The sequence below is a fragment of the Saccostrea cucullata genome, unplaced genomic scaffold (assembly GCF_032062105.1).
Source record: "Saccostrea cucullata isolate Sc308-1 unplaced genomic scaffold, CSIRO_AGI_Scuc_v1 ctg2663, whole genome shotgun sequence".
Lineage (NCBI taxonomy): Eukaryota > Metazoa > Mollusca > Bivalvia > Ostreida > Ostreidae > Saccostrea > Saccostrea cuccullata.
This window is the reverse complement of record NW_026940504.1, coordinates 20,010-46,484: the sequence shown is the minus strand read 5'-3', so window position 1 is coordinate 46,484 and position 26,475 is coordinate 20,010. Positions and strand designations below refer to the sequence as shown.

The following is a 26,475-nucleotide window of genomic DNA, read 5'->3' as shown; positions in this document are numbered from 1 at the left end:
ATCCAAGTGGCACTAATACGCTTCCTTACTGAATTCTATACGCTTCTATACGTCTATAATGACTAACTGCGTGAATTTTACATTAAAATTGAGTGATACCACAGCTGGGTATATATAATCATGAATAAAGGTATGTACTTGTAATTCTAGAAATCATTCACATTTGAATACATATACTCAATTGTATCTTAGTTTCAGTACGAGTTCCAGACATGCTAATTAATATTCTCTCTCTCTAAGAATTTTTAAGGTAAAAATTAAGTAAATCTTTAAGGTACTTGGACACAGATTTGAAGTTATTATTTTCTCTATAATATTACGACTTACATATTTTAATTGCACTTCACACAAAAATTAATCAAAAATCTTATTTCATATAAAAGCATTAAAAGATATTAAAATTTTAAATTTTTTGGCAGGTTTGATTGACACATCCTTGCACTTTCACAAATTAATTTTATTCTCAATCCTTAGGAAAAGTGGCAATTTCGTTGTGTATGAAGAAAAATATTAATACTATAATCCAGAAAATTCAGAGTAGACATGTTCGAAAGCAAGACAAACACGCAATTTATTGTCAATCCGTGCAGTTGTGGTAAGCAGACTGTGACGATTGAACGCACCCGGTGAATTGTAAACACCAACAATAACAGAACTCGTGCCCTGTCTACAAAAACTGTGTACATAACACGAGTGTGTTCGATTTGCTAAACTCTGTACACAACTCTTAGTTCGGAATATGACGATACTTGTGAAGGAGTTTTGCTTTCTAACATTTCTACTCTGAATAAAATTATTTTTCTGGATAAAAGTTTTAATATTTCTCATTAATACACAACAAGATTGCCACTTTTCCTAAGGATTGAGAATAAGGTTGAAATTTGTGAAATTTCAAGGATTTGTTGTATGTCAATCAAACCCGCCAAAAAATTAATATTAAAATATATTAGTCGTAATATTATAGAGAAAATATTGACTTCAAATCTGTGTCCAAGTACCTTTAAATTAAAATATATTTGTCCAAGCTTTGCTTGAGATACAACAAATAATATTATAAAATCCGGTCAACATGACATAACCTTGATGAAATTTTAACAAACATTAGTGCTAGCATGAGTAGATTAGATAATGTAAAGGCTTACATACCCGTTATCTAATGCAGATGCATTTATTTTGTTATCCTTTGGATTTCCTGGTCACTATTAAGTGTTAATGCTGAATCAAAACTGAACAAACTAGTTGATTTTATTTATCTTTTTTTGCACTGAAAACCAAGTAAAGGTAAGTGCTAAAAAATCACTTAATTTTGATAACGTATACGTAAGATTTGTCAAACAAGCAATACTGAATTTAGTTGTTCGTGACTTAATTTACCGGAGACTTTTATCAATTTAAAATGTATTGCTCCAATAAACCCTTTTATACACTGGTAGAAAAATGAAGATATATCTGGCAATGGAATTTAAAATAAAGAACGTAATATCGAATTTCTTTATTCCAAGAATAAGGATGGATTTTATTGAACAATTGAACAAATTGCTGGGTTGTTTTTGTGTTGTTTTTTTATACACATGTATGCACTTGTTTTGTATACGGGCACCGCCAACTTATTTTTACCACAAGGAACCTAACTACAATTTAAGCCACCCCCTCTTCAAGCTAGTATTTTGTTTTATTAAAATATATCAATTATTCCTCGAAAATTACGTCAATATACATTTTATGACTGTAGATTGGATAGAACTTCCGGTTGGGGGTCGGATAAAACCAGACACTTCCGAGAATTCCATTCTGAGGTCTCTGGTTTCATCCTACATCTATAACCTCAATCGGAAACTGATGTATCTCATACGCGGTTTTATTTTGTATTTACGTAATTTTCCAGTAATAAATGAGTTTTTTTTTACAATAAAAAGGCTCGATCATAGACGTCTGAAACGATTTAGTTGACAAAAAGTCTATGGCAGCGACAGATGTCATTTTAAAGTAGGTTTATAATTGATACTAGTATATTAACAAAATACAAGCTTGAAGCGGGGTGTCTGAATTTGAGTTAGGTAACTTGTGGTAAAAATATGTATAGAGGTGTCTCGTATACGAAACAAGTGCCTTGGATTTTATATTATAAAATGTGTTGTTTGATTTTTTGTTAAGGCCTTGCAGGAGAAAAAATATATAGTCGAAATAATTTTTTTAGTAAAATGCATATGGGAAGTATTACACAGGAGCAAATCCAGATTTGAAGTATGGGGGCCTAAGCTGATCAAACATAGAAAGGGTAAGGGTGCAGTCAGTTGATTAAAGTTTACTCAACACTTTGATACTTAAAACTTAATTAATTTACTAATTAGTCCAATGAGAAATAATGAATGATGTAGAAACTTATTTTGTTATCCTTTGGATTTCCTGGTCACTATTAAGTGTTAATGCTGAATCAAAACTGAACAAACTAGTTGATTTTATTTATCTTTTTTGCACGGAAAACCAAGTAAAGGTAAGTGCTAAAAAATCACTTAATTTTGATAACGTATACGTAAGATTTGTCAAACAAGCAATACTGAATTTAATTGTTCGTCACTTAAAGACAAAAAGTCTCTGGCAGCGACTGATGTCATTTTAAAGTAGGTTTATAATTGATATATTAACAAAATACAAGCTTGAAGCGGGGTGTCTGAATTTGAGTTATATTATTGCTATCCGTTTTCGTCCGTCGTCGTGCGTCGTGCGTTGTGCGTTAACATTTGAACATTTTCAGCTTCTTCTCTGCAACCACTGAACCAATTTCAACCAAATTTGGCACAAAGCATCTATGGATGAAGGGGAGCAGAAATTGTGAATTTCATTATCCCTGCCCCCCTGGGGCCTGAGGGATGGGGCCAAAAGCAATAAAATTAATGTAATCTTTAAAAATCTTCTTCTTTACTCCTGGACATCAAGCAGTCAAACTGTTTGCATGATTGTAATCAGCATTTAGGTTTATACCAAAATTGTGAAATTCATGGCCCTGGGGTCAGGGGTTCCAGTGCTAGGGCGGGGATAAATAAGTATATAGTGAAAATGCATTATTTCTTTGAAAATCATCTTCTCTGCTCCTGGGCATTAAATAAACTAACTAAGTACATAGTTATGATGAGCAAGAGTGCCTCTATCAAAATTGTGAATTTTATGGCCCCAGGGTCAGGGGTTCTGGTGTTAGGGCGGGGCTCTATTGATTATATAGGGAAAATACATGAATTCTTTGAAAATCTTCTTCTCTGCTCCTAGGTATAAAATAAACTAACTAAGTGCATAGTTATGATGTGAAAGAGTGCCTTTACCAAAATTGTGAATTCTATGGCCCCAGGGTCAGGGATTCTGGTGTTAGGGTGGGGCTCTATTGATTATGTAGTGACAATACATGAATTCTTTGAAAATCGTCTTCTCTCCTGGGTATTAAATAAACTAACTAAGTGCATAGTTATGATAAAACAAGAGTGCCTTTACCAAAATTGTGAATTTTATGGCCCCAGGGACAGGTGTTAGGGCGGGGCTCAATTGATTATTTAGTGAAAATACATGAATTCTTTGAAAATCTTCTTCTCTGCTCCTGGGTATTAAATAAACTAACTAAATGCATAGTTATGATGAACAAGAGTGCCTCTACCAAAATTGTGAATTTTACGGCCCCAGGTCAGGGGTTCTGGTGTTAGGACGGGGCTCTATTTATTATATATAGTGAAAATACATGAATTCTTTGAAAATCTTCTTCTCTGCTCAAAGGTATTAAATAACCTTACTAAGTGCATAGTTATGATGAGCAAGAGTGTCTCTACCAAAATTATTAATTTTATGGCCCCAGTGTCAGGGGTTCTGGTGTTAGGACAGGGCTCTTTTGATTATATAGTGAAAATACATTAAATCTTTGAAAAATTTCTTCTTTGCTCCTGGGTATTAAGCAGATGGTCTACCTATGTAGTTAAGGTGAGCAAGAATGCCTCTTTAAAAATTATAAATTTTATGGCCCCAGGGTCAGGGATTCTGGTGTTAGGGCGGGGCTCTATTGATTATATAGTGCAAATACATTAAATCTTTGAAAATTTTCTTCTTTGCTCCTGGGTATGAAGCAGATGAACTATCTATATACATTGTAGTTATGATAATCTTCCAGAATTGTGAATTTCAAGGCCCCAGGGTCAGGGGTTCCTTAGAGGGGGCAGGGCTGTATGTATATACTGAAAATATAATTTATAATGATTTGTTTGAAACCTTCACCTTGGTATTAATCAAATATTTTTGAAAAGCAAGAATGCCTGTACAAAAAATTGTGCAATGTGTGGATCTATGCCTAAGGGTCAGGGGTTCATGTGTGGAAGGGACACTACTGATTATTGCTGAATATTACTGATTAGTTGAAATGCAGTTTTTGTTCCCCTACCCTGCCTATGGGTATTAACTAACCAAACTAAGCAACTGCTAAGTGTATAGTTATGATGACCAATGGACCGCCAGCTCTTTCAAAATTGTGAATGCCATAGCATCTGGCTTAAAATATGAATCAAATTCAATCACTGGAAAGTCGTTGCATAATGCTCAGGTGACCTATAAGGCCCATGGGCCTCTTGTTTGTTAAGGCCTTGCAGGAGAAAAAGTATATCGTCGAAATAATTTTTTTAGTAAAATGCATATGGGAATTATTACACAGGAGCAAATCCAGATCTGAAGTAAGAGGGCCTAAGCTGATCAAACATAGAAAGGATAAGGGTGCAGTCAGTTGATTAAAATTTACTCAACACTTTGATACTTAAAACTTAATTAATTTACTAATTAGTCCAATGAGAAATAATGAATGATGTAGAAACTTATGATAAATTCCTGTCTCAAAGCATATTTTCTTTTAGTTTAAAATTTCGTTATCGTTACGCAGACCTTTCCACCAACTTTTTAAAAATTTCTACCTGCTGTGAAATACATGTACGTAATTTGACTTATTACATAATCACCTACATGTAGGCCTAGACAGGAAGAAACACACACAAAATACAAGTTACCGGTAAAACTTTTTCCGTAAGGATATCCGATCGTCAACCAGGAAGGAAAACTCTTTAATTTATAATTTAATTCAAAAAGTATCAAAAAGAAGCTTAAAATTGAAATCTTTTTATGCAAAAAATGTTATTGTATGCCTATCAATGTGATTCAATGTTCTTTGAAGTTCTTAGAAACGGTATTTAAAAAGTTTATATTCATACCTCATTAACCCCTTCACTTCCGTACCGGTCAAATTGACCGGTGGCGCGTTAAAACACGACTTCGCGAAAATAAGATCTCCGTATCTATTTTGTGGTAGCATGAAGGTATATAAGCTATATATCATCTTTTTGGAAATTTTCTCTACTTTTAAAATATCTAAAAAGATTATATCTTGATTCCCGGTATTTAATCGATTTTACGTTGTAAAGACAAACGAGACTTTTTGAAAATGGCGTAATTTTCCAAAGCGATTGCCGATTTTCCAGACGATTGACAATTTTTTTCTTGATTAACTTTATAAGAAAGCATGGTATATTCTTAAAGCATATTTTCTCTACTTTTAAAATATGTAAAAATTATTGTTATTACTGTAAGGTATATTTTAAAAACAAGAATTTTCTTGCACTGATGTGTTTTTTCTCGATTTTATTCGTAATATTTAAACAAAGCTCAGTTTTACGTTTATTTTTGTGTTGAAATAGGGAAAACAAAATAAAGCTGGTAAAAGTAGAGAAAATTTCCTTTCCAACAAGCCCTTATAGGCCTTCTTACGCTCTGTATTTTCTTAAATACGATAATTTGAATTTGTGACCTTCGCATAGTTTTTATGGAAAAATCTGTCAATATTTACATATAACGTCAAGGTCGATATTGTTGCGTCTTACTCGAAACAACAAATTCATTTATAAGACTTTTTTGACAATTTAAATATATTTTTTACTGAAATAAATGCATAATACAAAAGAAAAAGATTTCAAAAAACAAATTATAATTTCGTTCTGCCTTTTGTGTTCAGTGAATGTTGATTTATTCATCTACATGTAGGCCCTAATGATGTATTTTTCATGAAGTGATAGGGCCTATACAATATTGATAAAAATTGTAGATTTCCAAAACGTCGATCTTTACTAAAAAAAAATCAATCAGATTTTTAACATTGTTGTATCTTGTTATACTGTATACTTATTAATTTGCAATTTAATTAGATCTATATTTAACAATACAAAAACTCGTATTTATAAATAAATACGACTCAACACTGTATGAGTTCATACGAATGGAAAAAAACACGTGTTTCCGCTGTGATAGCTGTAAACAAAAGGCAGTGTCTATATGCACGACCGTCGTGCACTTACCTTTTCAACGGTTATTCGCACGACCGTCGTGTACATAATTTTTCAGTGGCTGTTTGCACGACCGTCGTGTATATTAATTTTTCAGTGACTATTTGCACGACCATCGTGTTTTTTATTATAATATTTATCAGCTGGTCGCACGACCATTATATATATTTATTCATACCTTCACTTATTATGGCATTCGTTTTTCGTCCCCAGTTAAGTTCGGAACGCAGTAATTAAAGTACAAAAAGACATTTTGGCAAGAAAACATCGCAAAAACTTTTTTTAGTGATATTAATTTATATAATTAATTGACATTTGGGTCCAATGGGCAGGTCGTTGTTATGTAAATTTGTTTCTATTAGAACTACCCTTGTATTTGTATTTAATTAATAAAATAGTTGCTTACCAGGCGCGGATCCAGGAATTGAAGTTCAAAGCATTTCCAAAAGTAGGCAAGGGGTCTGGGGGCCGCCTTAAAGTGGGTCCAGAGCAAAGCCCTGGTGGGGGCCCAGGTGGCGAAGCCCCCGGAAGCTCCTGGATTCTAGAGATTTTGTAGGGTAAAAATGAGGTCTACCAAGTATACATATTTATATTTTCTAGACGAAACTGTGATTTACGTAAATTTTGACAATTTTAGGGGCGCGCGCCGGGTGCGCCCCCCTTAAATCCGCCACTGCTTACTATTTTGGTAGGTCTGGGTTTACCCTATCCACCAGAGCCAGGACGCATTTATAACAGCCATTCTCCAGAAATGGTTCCAAATACGTAAAACTGGTGTCGCAAGTATTTAAAACAAAATTATTTTTTCCTACTTTAGGTACACATCTAAAACTTTGCTGAATATATATCTACAGCAAAAAATGAAGATTTTGGTACCAAATAATATGCATTTGAAGTGTTAAAGTATGTCCAAATATTCCTATGAAAAACAGTTGTCTTCATTTTTTAGCATGTCGCAAGTACATATTCCAATTTTAATGTATTACTAAGTGGCATATCCTTGAAGATATTATCATTTACAACTTATTTATTATTTTAGTATCACAAAGCCTGTTTTGTCAGTAAGACATAATCGGATTTTAGACATTCTTCCTTTATTTATTCCGATTTATATATTGTCGCTGAAATAGGCCTGACTTCCGTAACGCGTGATTGATTTGAAAGGAAGTGATTGAATAAAGAAATATATATATATAGATAGTATCGTAATTAAAAGTAGAAGGTACACTAGAATGAAAATATATACATTTGAAAGGCGAAAATGTACGGTTTTAAAAAAAATTTTGGGTTCAAAATCGAATTTTGAGTTTGACACATTTCAGAGCCTGACTTCCGTAACGCTATTTTCAACTAAATTAATGATATTTGGCAAACTTACTTGTTATGTGTTTGAAGAATACATTGATCTTATGCTATTTATGCCAATCTTCAAAAGATTATGATGATAACATGGTAAGTAGAGAGGGAAAATGACTAAAACCCCTGATCGGCGCAACGTGTGACATCCGTAACAGTATTTTAAAACAAAGAATATCGGTCTCGGCTTCCCATTATTGACATAAAGATGGTTTAGTGAAGTAGACCACGAGTTAGCAGGTGACGAAACTTTAAAATTACTTAACTTAAGTGATTAAATGTATGAAGCAAAACGTATGTTTGAGAAAAATATGACAAAGGTGTGTTAAAATGTGAATAAATACGAATGGATATGTGTGGAATTGTTTGAGTTAGTTTATACTCATTTGCAAGAAGTATATCTGCTGTAGACTAAAACCATTTCACCTAAGTCAATGAATCATTTGACATTATTTTTAGAAATTTTCTGTAGCGTTACGTATGTCAGGGTGGAAAATCAGATTCCATACCTATATAGTTTTAAGCGCTTAAAAGGTATTTTCTAAATGTTATTATTCATGCTTATGTTTTTATGTCTAAAAAGTGATAATTATTAATGCGTAAAATGCTTTAGATGTTTCTTTCCATTGATATATTCAAGCACCAAACTTATTGATTTACAAATTATGTGATCGGATATTTGTGTATCAGACATATTTGAAAAAATATCATATGAACAAATATATCTGACCCCTTGAATTATTGTATTGATATGCACATGTCCAAATTTCATTGTGTATCGATTGAGTTAATTGTTTAAAACTCTCTTGTAGGACATTTATTCTAAATAATGTTGGTTACGGATGTCAGGTTTTACAATACCTGACACCTATCACCAATCTTTCTAATATTAATTGACTTCTCTTAAATAAATAAAAAAAATATTTAATTTAGAAAAAATTTAGATTAAACCAATGCAATATATATTCATATACATTATTTACAAAATGTTATTGACAAATGCGAAAGGCAGAAAAAATGGAGAGAAAAGAAGGAAAATGTGAAAGTGTATTTATCTGATCTTTTGGTGATACCCCCTCCCCCCTTTCCTGTTTTTTATCCAGTTTTTTCACCTAGAAAAGGAAGTTGGCGTAGTTGAAGAAAATGTTAACCATAAATTTCAAGACTACTTTAGATATCTTCAGAGTAATCATTTGCAAGAGGAGACTGTCTGACGTCCGTAACAGAGTTTTGAGCCATATATAAGCTTTCCATTTTCAATAAAATATAGATATATATTATTATCTTTCAAACTAACAAAATTATAGGTGGTAGATTCACCATAGCATGTATTTTTTGTTCAATTATTTCGCTATTTTTTAGCAAACAAACCAGAATTCTCAATTTTAATTTGTTTCATGATTGCTGTTTACTGACAAAATCAAAATATGTGCTTATTTTCTAATTCAAAATACATTAAGCAATCAATTACTTCTATGATGAATAACCTGTATTTAATTTTTTTCCCAATATTATTCAGTTTGAATATCTATCTAAAACATAAAGTCCTGGAAAATATTCACACGCTGACATCCGTAACTTGTATGGTCAGTATTTTTGAAGATCCCTAAACTTATATGTGTGAATTAATTTTTTCTTAAAATCTCTGCATAAGTGTTCCATGGATTTGGTGTTATATTCAAAATACCTAAATATAAGATTTTATTCCTAGATTGCGTTCAAATTCAAATGAAAATTTATACATTTTTGTCTTTTTTGATGTAAAAAGAAGGATTCTAGTAAAACAAGGGTATTTTTCTAAAATATATGTCTTGAAGTTGAATTTTTGGAGATTTTGACACAACTATAATTGGTCTTCAGAAAAATATCAAATAAAGTGTTCTGTGATGTTTATTTTTAGTGTTTCGCCCTATGACTAGTGGTATATATTTACTTCTGACTTCCGTAACATGATTTTAAGTACTGTCTTCAAATTAAAATTTTTCAAAAATGAGAAAACATCTGTGAGTAAAATTTCATATTATTGTCCGAGAATGGTTGTAGTAAAATATTTTAACAATTTTAGGACAAAAATCAAAAGTTTATTTTTCAACATTGGCTATCCTGTAAATGGAACCATTTCTGGAGAATGGCTGATAAGCATTTCGCCTACTTTAGTATTGATTTCTTAATACACTTTTTAACCAAAAAAAGATTGTCATAAAACCTTACTTACCTTAGTTTTATAGTGTTATACACATGAAATTTCAAATTAAACAATAATCATGATAATGATATTTAAATGTTAATATAGTTCCCTAAATACACTATTTATTAATAAAAATCATCAAGTTTATGTAGGGAGTATGTAGTAAATATTGACGTGTGTATCTAAACGATGATAAACTGTTGATATTTAAGACCACTGGTGCTTAGACCGCGGTTACCATGGTTACGATCCGTTATTTTTTGGAAGTGCATATTATTAAGTCATGAAGTTGAGCAGGCATACAACATATATTCATATTGAGTTAATATTTTTTTTTAAAGTGATATATTTAAATATAACGTGAGATGTTCGCTGAAATCGGGGCGAATAGTGCGGGCGCGAACCATCTTAGTGCGAAACAGAATCAGCCCGAAAAATCCCGGATTCGTGTACTATTAGTTATCCAGGTTCAATCAAGGGTGTACGGGGATTTACCCAAATTTGTATTCCATACACCCTGAGGCCGAAGGGTGTATGGAATACAACCCGGGGTAAATCCCCGTACACCCTTGATTGAACCTGGATAACGAATTTATTTCTTTTGTACCCATAACAATGCTTTAGAGTGTGTCTCAACATATCGATTTGCTTTGTATTATAGAAAAACTATGCATTGTGACGTCACGTTTTATTTACACCCGGTTCAAGTCGGGTGCACGGATATTTACACCCGACTTTGTAACCAATCAAAGCTCGTGTTACAAGCTAGATAGGAAATAAATATATTTATCCCGCTTCAGACAAATTTGTCGATTACTGATTGGATAAAAGCTAATCACGTGACGCCCTGAAATTTTCCGTATTACGTCTCCATTTCCATATTACGTCTCCGTCGAGGCGTAATATGAAAACCGGGCACGCGATTCCGTTCGAAGCGTTGTTATTGTAAATAAAAATGGCGGCTAAGAAACGGTTAAACGTAGGTAGTTCAGTTAAATTTCTTGTTACCGTAACGATATTTTATGTTGATTGTTATTGGATAAAAACTAATATTTTCATAATATGCACAAATTTGTAGAATATTTTTTTATATTGAAAAAGGTCTTCAACGGGATAAATTCGTTACACAGTCAGTTAGTGACCTAATACGGATTCATACAGGGTGTGAATTGGAAATCCGTATTGCGACTCGGCTTCGCCTCGCCCAATACGGATTTCCATTTCACACCCTGTATAAATCCGTATTAGGTCACTAACTGACTGTGTAACTAATAGTATACAATAGCTATTATCGTCGTGTGCATATCTCTGGCAATGTGCGATTGCTATTTGCACGACGGTCGTGTAAATAGATTTTGTCTTACGTATGTGCACGACGGTCGTGTAAATAGATTTTTGTCTTACGTATGTGCACGACGGTCGTGTAAATATCTCAACAATTTGCATTAGCTATTCGCACGACGGTCGTGTAAATAGACTTTATTCACTATGCGCACGACGGTCGTGTATATATCATCGGCCTAAACAAAAACATGATCCGAAATCTGAACGTCAATTTTCATGATTATTTCACGATGAAGATCCTCACATCAATGAATCAAATAATACGGACATGCCTTTGGTATTAGCAGGTGAGAATACGTGTATATTGACTGAAAAGTTTAAGTTTAAAACGCATTAGTTCACGTTCAAAAGAAAACTAAATGTACACATGTACTAGATCTTTATGTTTCAGTGTGCGTGTTTCGTATCGTTCAGCCAATTTTGCATTGTTTTTGAACTTTGATGCTTTTGACAATCACTCGTAAGTTCAAAGTAAAATCATAGTTGTCATAATAATGGATAGTTGTTTTCAGTATCTATGTACCAGTGTGTACATGTACAACTTTCACATTGAAATTTTAGGGTGCTTTCACCATATGCAACAATACTTTCATCATTGAATACCCACTTTCTAAGCCCACCATGAACTACGAAGGTCAGTTAGTATGTAAGGACACCAATGAACAGGTAAATTTTTGTTTTGGTATTGAAAATTTCTGTATTTCTAAGATTTCAAAAAAATAAAGTCTCATGATATCGCATTCATACAAGTTTATAAACATTCGATTTATATTTTGAAAAATAAGTGTTTTAAACACATAATACTTATGATGCTTGATTATTCATACAGACACATTATTTAAACATGTAATATCTATCTGAATGAATGCCGAGATATGGAACAAGCTGTTTTTATAGACTGCTGTTGTATTTCCAATCTGCATAAAGTATGTGGTTAGCATTTCCATTTTCTCAATTTTTCAGACACTTTCCAATTATGGTACATCATATACATGGGTGGTCAAACTCACTGGATGGTTTATCAACATATATATATATACAGCCTTGCCCCAGGAATTTTGCCCTGAAGTAACATTGCAGTCTATTGTCTCCTTTCTTTTTACAACCCTGGCAGCCATGCAGGTATGAAATCTATGAAAGCCATGAAGGGACATAGAATTTTTAAAGTTTATTTAAACAATAAAATGCTTTCTTTGTTTGTTGTTACTGGAATGAACGGAAGCAGCTGTTGCAGAAAAAATACATAACCCGCGTAAGCGGGTTATGTAAATTTTTTCTGCAATAGCTGCGACCGTTCATTCCAGTAACAACAAACAAAGAAAGAAATTTTATTGTTTATATTTATATATGTTTAAATAATCAATTAAAGTAGGATTAAAAAGATTAATTATTGTATTAATGATGCGAACGTCTGTATACGTATCATTGATGGAACAGCCACTGATTAAGAAATCTGTACAAGGCGACCTGCCTACTGTAGTTTATGCAGTGATGAACGCAATGGGGTTTCATAAGAAATAAAGGAGAAAATATTCAGTGTATGTAAATATAAAAGTAAACCGAGTTCTTGATTTATACAATCCGTTCTCTCGGATTGACAATCTGTTATAACAAATTGCCAATTCATTCTCACAGATTATCAATTCGTTCCCTCAAATTACACAATCCGTTATCTCAGATTGTATAATTCATTCTCTTTGTTTAAATAATTCATTCCCTCGGAATGTAAACCCTTCCCATGATTTCGTTTAAATTATTTATCTGTACATATGGCCTTAATAAAAAAATTGCTAGATTCTCATCCGAATTTTTTTAAAAATCGAGGCGAGCGGGCGGCTTTTATTTTATTTTTTTAAAATTTTTTTCAATTCTGCTGATTTTTATTGACCTTGTCAATCGGTCAATCGGTGTAATCTGCAATACCCGAATAAAAGTCATAGTAAAGTTTCAATTATCTCTTACTTCACATCGATATCATCACCAATCTTTTTTAACCAATGTGACCCTTATTTAAAATATATACGCATGTATGACAGCAATTACCATCTTTTCAGCTGTCAAAATCATGTCGACTTTCGCGGGATTTACAACGAAAGTAGAATGGTAGATGAATACCGATCCCGATTAGAATTAAGACGAAGAAAAACAGAAATAAAAAAAATTGAGGCGGTGGTATAAAATCGGGGCGGGCGGGAATGATAATCTAGGAATTTTTTTATTATGGCCTATCGGATATGGTAATACATGTTTAAAAATAGAATATTTTAGTATTTTTACATCCTAACATTTATTACATGTTACGGTCCAAAATGAGAAAAAATACATGAACATTTTCAAATCCATGTGCTAGTACTGATATTTGTACAGCAAAAAATCTTACAGGTTTTTGTGTTACTTGTATATAAGAATAATTGAAAGTCCTAGATAGTAAAAGTGAATATGGGTCCTGTGTAATCATAATATTTATAAAATAAATGTACTTTTATTTTTTTATTAGTGTGGTTGCAAACGACCGGTTGCTGAAACAAAATAAATCATTGATTAAAATGGTTGGATGTATCTGTACATATATGTAATGAAATTCAAGAGCACAGATTTCCAAAATCATAAGACGGACGTTGTAACAAATCGAGATGTTGAATTATCAATCTGTGAAAACAAATTACCGTTAAGTAATTCGAGATCTCAAATTATGGATCAAGGGGGCGAATTAGTAATCCTTAAGATCAGATTCTGTAATTCGAGATCTCATATTATAAATCGAGGGAACAATTTAGTAATACGTGGGATGGATTGTCTAATTTGATTCATTATCATTTTTTACTTTTTTGAAAAATTTACGTGTCCTTTCTTGGCTTTCGTAGCAATCTAATGCCAGATTTTTTACATGTTGCGATAGCGTAAACAGAGGTCTGGCTTTAGTCAGATTGCCATATATGCTATTTGTTTTAGTTCAGTAATTTTACCATGATGGTTTACTACAAGGTTGTTGAATTATCAGTCCTGATACATTGACTTAACAATGGGTACCTGTAAAGTGCGAAACGAAATAGAAACGAAACGAAACGAAACGAACTGAAACGAAACGAAACGAAATCTACCGAAACGAAACGAAACCTACCGAAACGAAACAAAATCAAGACGAAACGAAATCAAAACGAAACGAAACAAAACTATCAAATTTTTTTTTTTTTTTTTTTTGTAAATCAAGGTACATGTATATAATTATAAATGTGTAACTACATGTGGACTTTTTTTTTTACTTCAAATAAAATGCATATGTTTCAAGCACTTGTTAATATAAAATTTAATTACCGATAAATTATGCTCCCTTACACGAGCGTACTATGCATGTATAGTATCAATATGTGCATTATTTTCTAATTTTTATATCTTACTCTTATTTTCAGGCCTTATTTATCTAGTTTCAACATATCTATCAACATTGATGTGTTATACATGTAAAGGCTCGTTTATGTACGGGTCGAAATAAAGTCACTGTACTGTTGTATTGCGAATGTCTTAAAACCTAGGATAAACCAGAGGCTTAGAGTATTTAGTATTCCATTCCAAGGTCTCTGGTTTTTTATTCAATCAGATTATACATGTAACTCCAACCAAAATCTTGTGTATCCTTTCTACACGTACATACGGTCCTAGTTTTATCGAGGTAATTTTGGAGGAAGAAAGGAGTGGTTTGCAATAAAGAGGCTCGACCATAGACGTCTTAAACGATTTAACTGACAAGTAAAAAGTCTCTCTAAGCGAACGATGTCACTTTTAAGTAGGTAAATTATTTAGTAGGATATTAACAAAATATGACATAGGTGTCGGAAGCGGCGGGGAGGGGGGGGGGTAGCCTTTATCCCCACTTTCTTGCAAAGATATATATTACATAGGCATTGAAAACTGGGTTAACCTTTTTTGTTGGTTAAGCCCCCCCCAACTTTCAATTTCCTTCCGACGCCTATGTAGGAACTTGAAGCGAATTAAACAATTGCCTGTGGTGCTTGAACTATATAAATTTCATATGAAGTAAAAATAGACCATATAAACATTCTGAAAGTTTTGTTTCGTTTCGTTTCGGCAGGTTTCGTTTTGATTTCGTTTCGTTTCGTCTTGATTTCGTTTCGTTTCGGTAGGTTTCGTTTCGTTTCAGTAGATTTCGTTTCGTTTCAGCAGATTTCGTTTCGTTTCAGTTTGTTTGGTTTCGTTTCGTTTCTATTTCATTTCGCACTTTACAGGTACCCACTTAACAATATCATTTAACTACTTTGATCACATAATAAATACAATTTTAATTTTAAAAGGAAAATCAAATAAATGTAGTAATTTTAGCATTCTTAATTTTATTTATAAATATAAATTTATATACACAATGACATGTATCTGTTTCAAAATACTTAAATCTTTTACAGGATAGAAGCTCACTTGATCACTTGTGCTTGACAGCAAATAATAATGTCTTGGACAAGTCAAAGAATTTCCTCCAGTCTTACAGAGAAATGACAGCTGATAAAGAATGCGGACACAAAGTAAAAGTGCTCTTCAACATTTTGTTGAACATTTCAGTCTGATTTGGAATTCATCTTGCAATATTTCTGGATTTGTATATTTGGATATAAGCGTCAAATTTTCAACTTATTGCCTAAACAGTTTTGCATTAAATATTGCCAATGTTTTCTATTATTATTATTTCCCTCCAAGATAACATGATAACATGTCAAGTCTTTATTGTACCCCTTAAGCTCTGTTTTACCAGAAAAATCTTGTAATGAAATCATTTAGTTTTTTTTTTCTTGTTTGATTAAATCCATGAAAATAAAGATTATTTTTAATGGCATCAAGAGAATGGATTTCTTGTTTAACAAAAAGATAGTATACATGTTTTGCTAGGGCTTTGTAAGAAGACCAGAATTCTTTGCTTGCAAATTATGTTGTTCACCATTTTTATTACGTCAACTATTAGATGATTTATCCATGTTTGAAGCATTTCAAAATTGATATTAACTTACAGTTTAAAGCAGAATTCTGTACTGATATGACCTTGACCCCCTGAAGAACAAGAGTGTCAAGGTCATTTTTTAATACAAAAATGTTCTTTCATCTTTATGGCCCATATCTTACAAACAATATGATGAAATATACAAAAAGTGTCTAGAATGTGTCCAGAATGTGAAATAACAAACATGTATATAGCCAAAAACTTTAAAATGATGTTGCTTAGCAACCACTTAAAGGTCATTAAACAGTTATTGAACTAAAATGATGCATGGATATTGCAGTTCTGATCCCTTCTTGAGAGTATATTCAGAATTTTCCATTTCAGCATTCATTGTGTAAAATTATGGCAAGAATATTGAAAAGTGTTGAAAAAAATTGATGAAACTTTTGCACTTATTTGACCTTTGACCACCTAAAAATAGTTCTAATGAGGTCAAACTTTAAGACAATTTATCTGTTGTATGTCCCTTGTAATTTTATGACCTTGCATCAAACTTTTATATGTGCTGGGATGCATAAATGTGTCTAGGATGAGTAAAAAATGAAAATTTCTGCCCGAAAATTAAAGAATTCTGCGTTGCTTAGCAACCCCTTTTAAGTAGTTATATGCAGAATTGAAAAAAAAGTTTATATGTTTCATGTAGTACAGTATAATGCTCTTTTGTGGGTATATCCAAAATTTCCTATTTCAACATGCATCATACTTAATATTTAGCTTAAAGATGAAAAAGTATATAAAATTCTCATAAAATTTTGCACTTAATTGACCTTTGACCTCAATTTTTACTAATAAGGTCAGTGGTTGAGTATCTAAACAGTCATAAAATATCATCTGTAAGAAATTTCCTACAAAATGGTATGCATTATGCCTAGCTTTCCCCTTGGATAAAAAAGTTAGAAATAATTTAATAATGCCATGTCAAAAGGCCCCCAAAATCACGTAAAATGCGCCGGAAGAGAAAGGGTTAAAAAAGTAAGTGAAAATTACATATTTAATGAAATCGAAATTATTTAAATCTACGTGTAGCCTTAGTTACCAATGTTTGTTACTAATCATCTGAAATAAGAAGTGATTTATGGTGTTTTCTATGATATATATGTAGGTACCAATTTATACACTATGCATTATAAAATGATCGAAGTAAATAGGAGAAATTAAAGTACGGAATAAGTATTATAATCATGCAATTTTCTTCAAAAGCCTGGATTTTTGTTCCTGAAATATACATGTATTTGTCGATCAATTTTCAAAGAGAAAATATGCATTTAGTAGTTTTATTCGCATTTCCTTAAATTTTATTTGAGATTTACTATTTTTCCCTATATAATATGATTTATTTTGAAGATGAATTTTTAAAAAACACCGTGGCTACATTGTAAATACACATTACATTGAGAATTCAGAGACATCTTTGTGAGCATTTTTAATTACTCAATGCCTGATTTTCAGAACCTGAGGTACGAACTACTTTAAGATATATATGTACAGGACACATCTTGATACAGCTCAGAGCATTTAGTTGAAGGCAACTTACAAAATCATTGTAGGCATGTATAGAAACTAAGTATGAAATTAAGATTAAATTATGGATTACATTTTCTTGCAAATACTAGTCCTGATAGAGCATTGATCCATTTTTAGAATATTCTGTTGATTTTCTTACATTGAAATTGTTTATTATTGTTCACAAAAATGTACATGTACCTTATTTTATCTAAAAATAAAACGCATATATAAACCAAGCATACGTGGATGTCAGGGAAAATGAAAGCAAAGAAAAGTGTTTACAAAATCAGGGCTTGAGTAAAGCAAATTTAACCGATCACTGGGTCGTATTTTAGCTGACTTGTTTCATACCAATCGTTAGGCCCTTGACTTTGTACAAAAGTTCTGTCACCTGATCAAAACATAAGGCTCACGGCGAGTATAAGTGGCAAATAGGGCATTTATACTCCTCCTAGGCGCCTAATCCCACTTCAGGAATTTCCTGATCTCTGTGTTTTATGCTATATTTATAGAGATTTGTTTTGTTTGTAGATAGTTCGTAGATCGATCAGTGCTCCTTTTCTTTATATACTCTTGATAAAGCTAAAATTAGAATTATTTTTAATGAGGCATACAGTCCTACTGAAACATTTTTGTGCCTCCATTATTAAATTTCGTGTAAAGTTAAGAAATGAGAATCAATGATCCCTTTATATCATCCGACCTCTCGATAAAAACATTAAGGAGAATCATGTTATTGAAGAATTTTTTTTTTAAAAAATAACACAGGACATCCCTCCCCATTGGAAATATGATTTACATTTATTATCTTATCTGCTTTTTAAAGCGTCTCTGCATAAATGTACAATCAGCGACAAAGTTTATCATTTCTAACTTTGAGCGAGATAATTATGAATGATAAGTGTAAACCATTTTAAAACGCTAAATTTTATCATTTTAAGTGTTCAATTTTATTGTACATTAGATTATTTACCTAATCTGATGTATTCAAGACACTCATCCATTATATTTTAAATAATTTGGCTGAAGTAAGTATAATTTTTTCTTATTTTTCAATTGACTGTTTTGCAAGAATATTAAAAACAATTGTAATTGATTCAAGTATTTATTATCAAAGTATTTTGTGCCGTTTTAAACCTCTGTACATATAGATTAAAAGATACTAGTACAATAATAATTTTTACAACATTGATATGCAATAAAAATACAATTGAAACATCATTTAGCTTAGGGCTAGGCTATTGATAACCCTTACACCTACTAATCTCAAAAATCCAATATATATACCCCATTATTTGGTTTGGAAAACGTCTTTTGAAAGAGTTATCGCAAAGAAATAATTGAATCATTTCAAAAATAGTTTTGCTTGTACGTTCAGTATTTATAAGCATGGCTTCTTTAACTTACAGTTTCAAGAATGGGAACAGAAGTATCCAAAGAGGGAAGTGATCAAGTCGGGGTCGACCCCAAAAGTGAATATATTGATGAAGTCCTGCAACGGGAGGTCGATGATACGGAAGATGAGACCGATGGATACGATGAATTCGATGGAGGTAACAGAACGGGAAACATATATGTACATGTACTATATTATCGAGGTTCAATCAAACAAAATTTAAAACGATTATGTGTCTGAATAAGAGCTGTACATTTTTTCTGATTTATTTTTTGTATCTTTTAAGGATTAAGTGATACTGACAAGCTTGCACAAACCATCGACCCAAAAGAATATCTCGATCAGTATCCATTTAAAAATCTCATTTTTGAGGGAGGTGGAGCAAAAGGAATCGCATATCCTGGTGCATTGAAGGTGATATATTCGACAATATTTACATTTTAAAATTATTTTCCTTAAGATTCTTTGCAAGTAGGAAGACTGTTCATTATTTCATGAACTATCATGGATGAGCATGAGTATTTTCATTGTTACATTATAATACCGCACTTGACATCAAAACTATAGTGCAAACTCTTTTGCTTTAAAAATGACAGTTGAATTACATACATTTTGTGGCAAATCATCAATAAATAATGTAAATATAAGAAATGGTTTTGATTTTTGAAAATTCACGAGGTATATGAACTACAACGCTTGATGACGATAAATTTGTCAAAGATTTTTTGTACCATTTATTGCACTTGATATATACACATTTTTTAAATTAATTTCATGCTGTCGTGTTACTGTAGACGGAAGTTCTATTGGGCCTGGCTTTTACATTGCCTAGGTTATATAGGGCAAAGGCATCAACGGGTTGCAGTGCAGTCGCTTGAAAATTCTTCTCCAATAGCGCTTGTCGTTTGCCTAATTTTTGGCGTGTTTACACCCGGCTGAATGTAGCAAGGGTTTGTCAAGACCTTATCGCAAATAATCACAATTACCCACTTGACTGGTCTCCGTAAAGTCCAATTTTTTTCTCATTGAACATCTGTGGGAATGCTTGGGTGATAAGGTTTGATATACCCAAGCTGGTCTATTTCAGCTATAGGCTGTCTTGTTGAAATGGTTGAATAATATACTTATTAGCTGATCAGAAGTATAAACACACAAATGAATCAACGGTTATAATTTGATATTTTCTTTTACCTAATTCATTAAAATTATTTATATATCTCTTAGGCATTAGAGGAAGTTGGTATTTTGAAAAAGATAAAAAGATTTGCCGGTACTAGCGTCGGCTCTATAACGGCGACAATGGCTGCGCTTGGCTACAGTAGCACTGAAATTAGGGAAGTCATGTCGACGGATTTTTCGAAGTATTATGGTACTGCTCTTGAAAATATGTTTGATAATTAAAAGATTACAAACAATATATTTTGAATTTCCTGCTAATAAAAGAACTGAAGAATGGTAAACTTTTTTTTAATCGTACGAGGGTCATTCAAAAAATATGTAGACAATGTACCTCATCATTACATTATGTTTACAAAGTTAAATATCAGCACATTTTTATATGTAGAGACATATATTTTATAGACGTGTGAAGTTTCATTCCATTTGATTTGAAAGAACTCATGTTAGCCAATTTTAAAAGCAACATGTATTGTCACCATGGAGCACGGTTAAAAACATTCTTGCGTCAAAAAACAACGTCGAGAAAGTTTCTCAAACTCATTGTGCTTTTTCATTTTATACATGGGTTATATCGTATTCCTCATTCATAAAAATGTATCCATAACACTTGAAACCTTGTATGCAAACAATAATTCGAGTACCTTTAATAAGATTGTCAATGTTTTCAAATTCTTTACCGTGTAACTCTGCTTTCACAAATTCTGCAACAGTGAAGCCCACATCATGCCGTTACTAACTCTTTTGACAAGATTTTGAACTATAATGTGTTTCTTTGCAGACCGCTCATCGTCCAATTCAAAGTCTTTACCACTCAAAAATTGTGTGCTCCATTATCAACAAATACACGGCTAATTATATATATATATATATATATATATATATATATATATATATATATATATATATATATATATATATATATATATATATATATATATATATATATATATATTCCTGGTTTTATCAGCATTTTCGTAGTTTGTTTTAGAAGTTTCCAAATGCAAGACATAATTTTAGTGCTACTCCCTGCTCCGTGACGTCCTACGACGTTAAGATTTTTTGCTTTTTTTTCAATCAAGACTATCTGTCTCTAGAAATTGATATCTTTTAAACGGAGAAATGTATTACATTAACTTTTAGCTTCTGAAGTAATTAAACAATACTGAATTCAAATTTCATTTCGTTTTAGGACAATTTTAAAGAGGTATGGCTATAGATATGAAAAGAGTAAAATTAGTAAATAGCTAATTTTCTGATCCTGCTCCGTGACCCCATTTTTGCTGTCTTAAATCTTTGCTAGTTGTGATAAAAATCAAAATATTTTCCAATTTCTTTCCCCAATATATATGAATCTGTTGTTAAAATATATGTACCGAATTTGGTTTAAATATGACGTTAAATAAAGAAGTTATGACAAGAGTCTACGAACTTTTTGAATGACCCTCGTATATTTCTTTTTTGTTGTTCGTGTGATACATTTTATGAAGAAAAAATTCTCTGTGTATTTCATTTCTTATATACTGCTCGTTATCTCCATATCTTTCATCCAATATCATGATATTAAGGAGGTATTTTCTTTCTTTGTCCATAGATCAGTTATGAAGAGTTGGTTTCATTCATTGAAGAAACAGGGATCTCGGTGGTTCACAGAAGACTAGGGTTTGGTAGACAACAAGTGAATACACTTCTCTCTTTGCTACAGACCCTCTACAATACGATGTCACTGAATATTGTACGGATTTCAGTCAGAGTAAGTTAATATAAGAAAATATTCTATTTCTCTAAACCACTACATATTTTCAACGAAAGTTTTGTAGAAACAGACTATTGTATAGTGTTTATATATAAATATATCAAATAATTCCATTTGTTGTGTTTTTCTACTTAACCAACTATGAAATTGATTTCAATGTCTTTTTCACATACAATTATGCATAGAAATATAAAATAAAATTTTTGGCAAAGCCATATTTTTGCTGCTTATAAACTTGACATAATAAATAAATACACGCAATTCATAAAATATGACTACCTGACAAATCCTTGTGATTCATACACAGGTATTTCACACAAATTTTATAAACATTTTTTTAATTCAGTAATTGACATTTCTCGGTATGTTTTTACACCTTTCTCATAAATCTTTGTACTCTTTCTTTTGTCTTTTTCACCTGTCAAAATGGAGGTTGACAGATAATACTGCACAAATATAGCATAAATTGAATACCTATGAATTGTATACTTATTATCATAGGCTTCAGATGTCCCACGTACAGTTGGCTTGAACTCGCATTACATAGGAACCCTTACATTTGATTATACCAAAGAGGATGCTGATTTTGTTGGACAGGTAACATAATCGTGGAATATAGCTCTATGCTTTATCAAAGTACATTAAATACATTTGTATATTAAAAAGCTTTTCTGAAGATAACCGAAGGGCTTACACAAATTTTAGTTTCCATTTTAAGTTTACATTGCAATTGTAATAATGATAATAACATGTATATAGCGCCCTATTTAAAATAAATTACTCTAGGGCGCTGAACAGACAGTGTCTCTGATATACAAGTAGTTAAAAACTACATTGTACATAATATTCATAAAACCCTAAAACTTAGAATTATAGTACAAGATCGTTACTAAAATAAGAGTAAGCTAAAAGTATAAGGTGCAAAAATATTGCATATCGTCAACGTTTATTTTTACAGTGTATATTGAATTCTATGGAAATCGTTTTTCAAAATTCTATAGAGAACAAAGTAGAATTTAAATCTTGTATGTAATATGGTCCATTGTTTTGTCTATATCCCGATCTGGCGTAAGATAATGATATACAACATAGTTATGATATAATTAAAGCTCCTTAAAACAATTTCTTCTTTAAAAGTTTAACATTGATTTCAATGCGTGTGTAGATGTTGAAGAATCCATAGACCTCAAGCGTGAAAACAAAATAAACCGTTTAAGGGTAAAAATTGTCAACAATTTTTATATCGTGATAAACCCGTTTTCATGCCTTAACACAATTTTGTATTTGACATTATATCCTTTTGATCATGCTTTTGATGTGACTTCCGGAGTAGAGCGTCGTGTTATTTTAAATGAGATCGGAGGACTGATGTCAATTTTGTAATTTTGAAAATAACCATTAACTTGACTATAATTTAATTATAAATTAAGATATTAATATTGTTTGAAATATGTGAATGTTCATCTAACGAGCAAAGGATGTTTATTCATTTACATGTATTTATTTATTTTGTGTATTTATTTTCAGGAAAGTTATAATACAACAATGACATTTTTGAAGAATTTCATGGCAAAAATATTGATGGAAAGGAAAACCAAAGCATGAAGAATCACTGGATAATTGAAAAAAAAAACCCGCTTATGAAAAAAAAATGATATAGTGATTATTTGTATAAATTGTTGACCCTGTAGAATTTTCATTTTGATACTTATAAAATGTAACACACACTTGGTATTCTTAATATTTTACTCTTTTTTACTAATCTTTATTAAAAATGTATATCAAAGTTGTTCCGAATTTATAAGGGGTCAATTGAAAATGAGGAATAAACATTACACAGGATCAATAGTAAGCAAATGCATACCAAATTGAATACTAAATGCATCTTTACATGAATTAGAAGAAATCATATACATGTAGCTAAGAGGCAATGAGCTAGACATTTTCAATACATTTGACCCCTTTTCCTATTCACTGGTTTGTAGATGAAACCTTAGGCATTTAACCATCTCGGGGTTTATTTATTATTTATTTTATCACCACATTTTCTTGAGAAAGTACTTGAACATGTTCCTCATGTCCCTATATATATCAGAAATATTGAAGTTGTGGCCAATTTTTATCTTGGAATATGATAAATATTGTCTTGAATATATATGTTCAATAAGATTATGAGCATTTTATTTTTTACCAAAAAATGATGTCAAAAATTGTTTTAAAAAACGCTTTTCTAAAACTTTCTTTTTCTGTTAAAAATAAAAAAAATCGTCAACCTTTATTTTAAAGATAGTCGAAAATTTAACCGAAATAATAATAATAAAATTTAACTTCTAGTAGTAAAACAGTCATATGCAAAAAGGGCATTTGTTTTATTGAGACGAGTAAAATAACGTTGAATATGCGATCTTAACATTAAGATGAATCGCGACTATGGAAGTTAATATTTATTGATTGAGAACTTACTGAATATGACCAATTTAAAAGGAGTGTAGTAAACAGAAAATAATCAATTTCATTAAACCACAACATATTTTCAACAATATTGTCTTATTGAAACAGACTTTTTCATCATTTTAAAACTTTTAAATAGCTTTGTCAAAGGAAACCTCAGCAGTTGAACTTTGAATTTTCACGGTTAAATGCCAGGGTGAAGGTGAAACTAATTCCTTAAAACCACATTTCCTCGATGATTACACACCTTTGCAGATGGGATCGTCAATGAACTAAAAAGGTATATTTTTTAAAACTATCTAAAGGTCAATATTATATAGGTTAGTTGAAAATATTATCTTATAGTATTATTTTTCAAAATGATATATGTAGTTTTAACTTGACTCGTCATTATATTAGAATATTTTTCATTTGAAAGAAAAATCTCTATAATGTTTATTTTATTTCCGAAAACGTACATATTTTGATAGATATTATATATAAAACTGAGACCTCGGGCACCTTCGTTATCTCCGAAAAGGAGTCCAACTACCTTAAAAACATTGCTGAAGTAATATTATATCCCGAAACTTGATTTTTTATTTCTTGATTATAATAAAGTTAAAATAGCTTAATTGAATATTTGTGATTGTTATTCATTTGATAAAAAAAACATTTATTACTGTAAAATAAAGGAATATGAAAGATAAAAAAAATTATGAGAAAATGTGTTAATTTTTTTTTAAATGACATATATCATACATGTAGATACAGTAACGAACAGTAATTAAGTCCAAAAGTCCATTTAACCAAACCAATACGGAGCAGAGCAGACACGGACCTCTAAACATGAGTAATTTAATGAATTTTCTGAAGTTAAGAAATGTAACATGTTTTTCTTGTTTTTCAGACGTCATTCGACTTTTGCTGTAAAGAACATGATCGGCAACAGAAAGAACTGGGTAGAGCACTAAGATATAGCCCCAAGGCAAATAAAATATTATATTATATTAATTTACATTCGGTGATTTTTTTTTCTCTTTTGAAATCCATTGGAAATTTAAAATGCACATGAATCTAATAACAATGAAACTCTTAAAATGCATTGTTTATGCTCAGTGAAAATGAATATACCGGTAATCAACAACAGAAACTGGGTATTCAGAATCAGAAATTTTTATTTAAAGTCGGATTTTAAAAACAAATGACAAAGAATTTTGAAAACTTGCTGAAATGTGCTGAATTCAATAAATTGTATGAGAAATTCAAATTAGCAGAACATATTATAGTTTCAAAGTAGTTTATTCACAATTTTTGTTTTTATGACGTCATAAACTAGTCCGATTTTATGTTTTTTTCGGAAAGAGGACAAAATGGACAAAATTTCAACCACATTAGCTTTAAAATTTATAGAGCGCATGTTTGTTCAGGAACAATATTGACATATTTCATTGATATTATCATTCGACACATTATATCAAAATATTGATCCTGAACACACATGCGACTTTTACTCAAAATATCGACGAAAAATATACATTTTTCTGTAGAATTCATGAAAAACTGAAATTTACGTCATGTTTGTGACGTCATTACGTACATATGACGTCATTACTTAAGAATAAATTCAGTGCTTTGAAGTCGACATATACCCCTCTGTTTAAGAACTTAATTAAATATATCTCCATCAAAGTTTGATTTTGGGGGCAAATATTGGTTAGTACCGAATAAAGTTCTTTGAAAAGGTTTGTGTAGGTAGAACATCCTAAGAGTACGTTTTTCCATCAAAGTCCTTTGAATATGAAGCAAATCAGTCTTACTTCTATGTAATACCGTTTTTAATTTCATTACACTGCCACCACCAAATCTTTCAACGTCCTGGAGACAGTTTTCTGTCTAACGGTCATAACGAAGCTTATGCACTCTTAAAGAGACATGGGCACAATTTTCTACTGTAAACATTAA

At 31.4% G+C, this 26,475-nt stretch overlaps 1 protein-coding gene and 2 long non-coding RNA genes across 4 annotated transcripts; all 3 read left to right on the top strand.

The window, feature by feature from the left end:
• The first annotated feature begins 1,170 nt into the window (after nt 1-1,170).
• LOC134255531 (uncharacterized) lies at nt 1,171-20,549 on the top strand. Its single transcript, XM_062738062.1, has 5 exons — nt 1,171-1,275; nt 2,198-2,278; nt 19,162-19,305; nt 19,435-19,562; nt 20,373-20,549. The coding sequence occupies exons 3-5, from the start codon at nt 19,170-19,172 to the stop codon at nt 20,547-20,549; spliced, it is 441 nt and encodes a 146-aa protein (XP_062594046.1). The 5' UTR covers nt 1,171-1,275; nt 2,198-2,278; nt 19,162-19,169.
• LOC134255530 (uncharacterized) lies at nt 11,420-15,950 on the top strand. Of its 2 annotated transcripts, none has more exons than XR_009989572.1 (4): nt 11,420-11,528; nt 11,803-11,907; nt 12,205-12,363; nt 15,665-15,950. It is a non-coding gene; the product is annotated as an uncharacterized LOC134255530 (long non-coding RNA). The 2 variants fall into 2 exon arrangements; XR_009989571.1 differs by having other exon boundaries at nt 11,429-11,701.
• Nucleotides 20,550-21,922: 1,373 nt separating the features above from the next.
• On the top strand, nt 21,923-23,723 carry LOC134255533 (uncharacterized). The gene is made up of 3 exons (XR_009989574.1): nt 21,923-22,077; nt 22,582-22,677; nt 23,608-23,723. It is a non-coding gene; the product is annotated as an uncharacterized LOC134255533 (long non-coding RNA).
• Nucleotides 23,724-26,475: the final 2,752 nt, after the last annotated feature.

What these genes read in the sequence shown, in the direction of transcription:
- LOC134255531 (XM_062738062.1), top strand. Translation starts at nt 19,170, where the DNA reads ATGGGAACAGAAGTATCCAAAGAGGGAAGTGATCAAGTCGGGGTCGAC. An exon ending in ATACGATGAATTCGATGGAG is followed by an intron (nt 19,306 to 19,434) that starts GTAACAGAACGG and finishes GTATCTTTTAAG; the next exon opens with GATTAAGTGATACTGACAAG. An exon ending in CATATCCTGGTGCATTGAAG is followed by an intron (nt 19,563 to 20,372) that starts GTGATATATTCG and finishes TATATCTCTTAG; the next exon opens with GCATTAGAGGAAGTTGGTAT.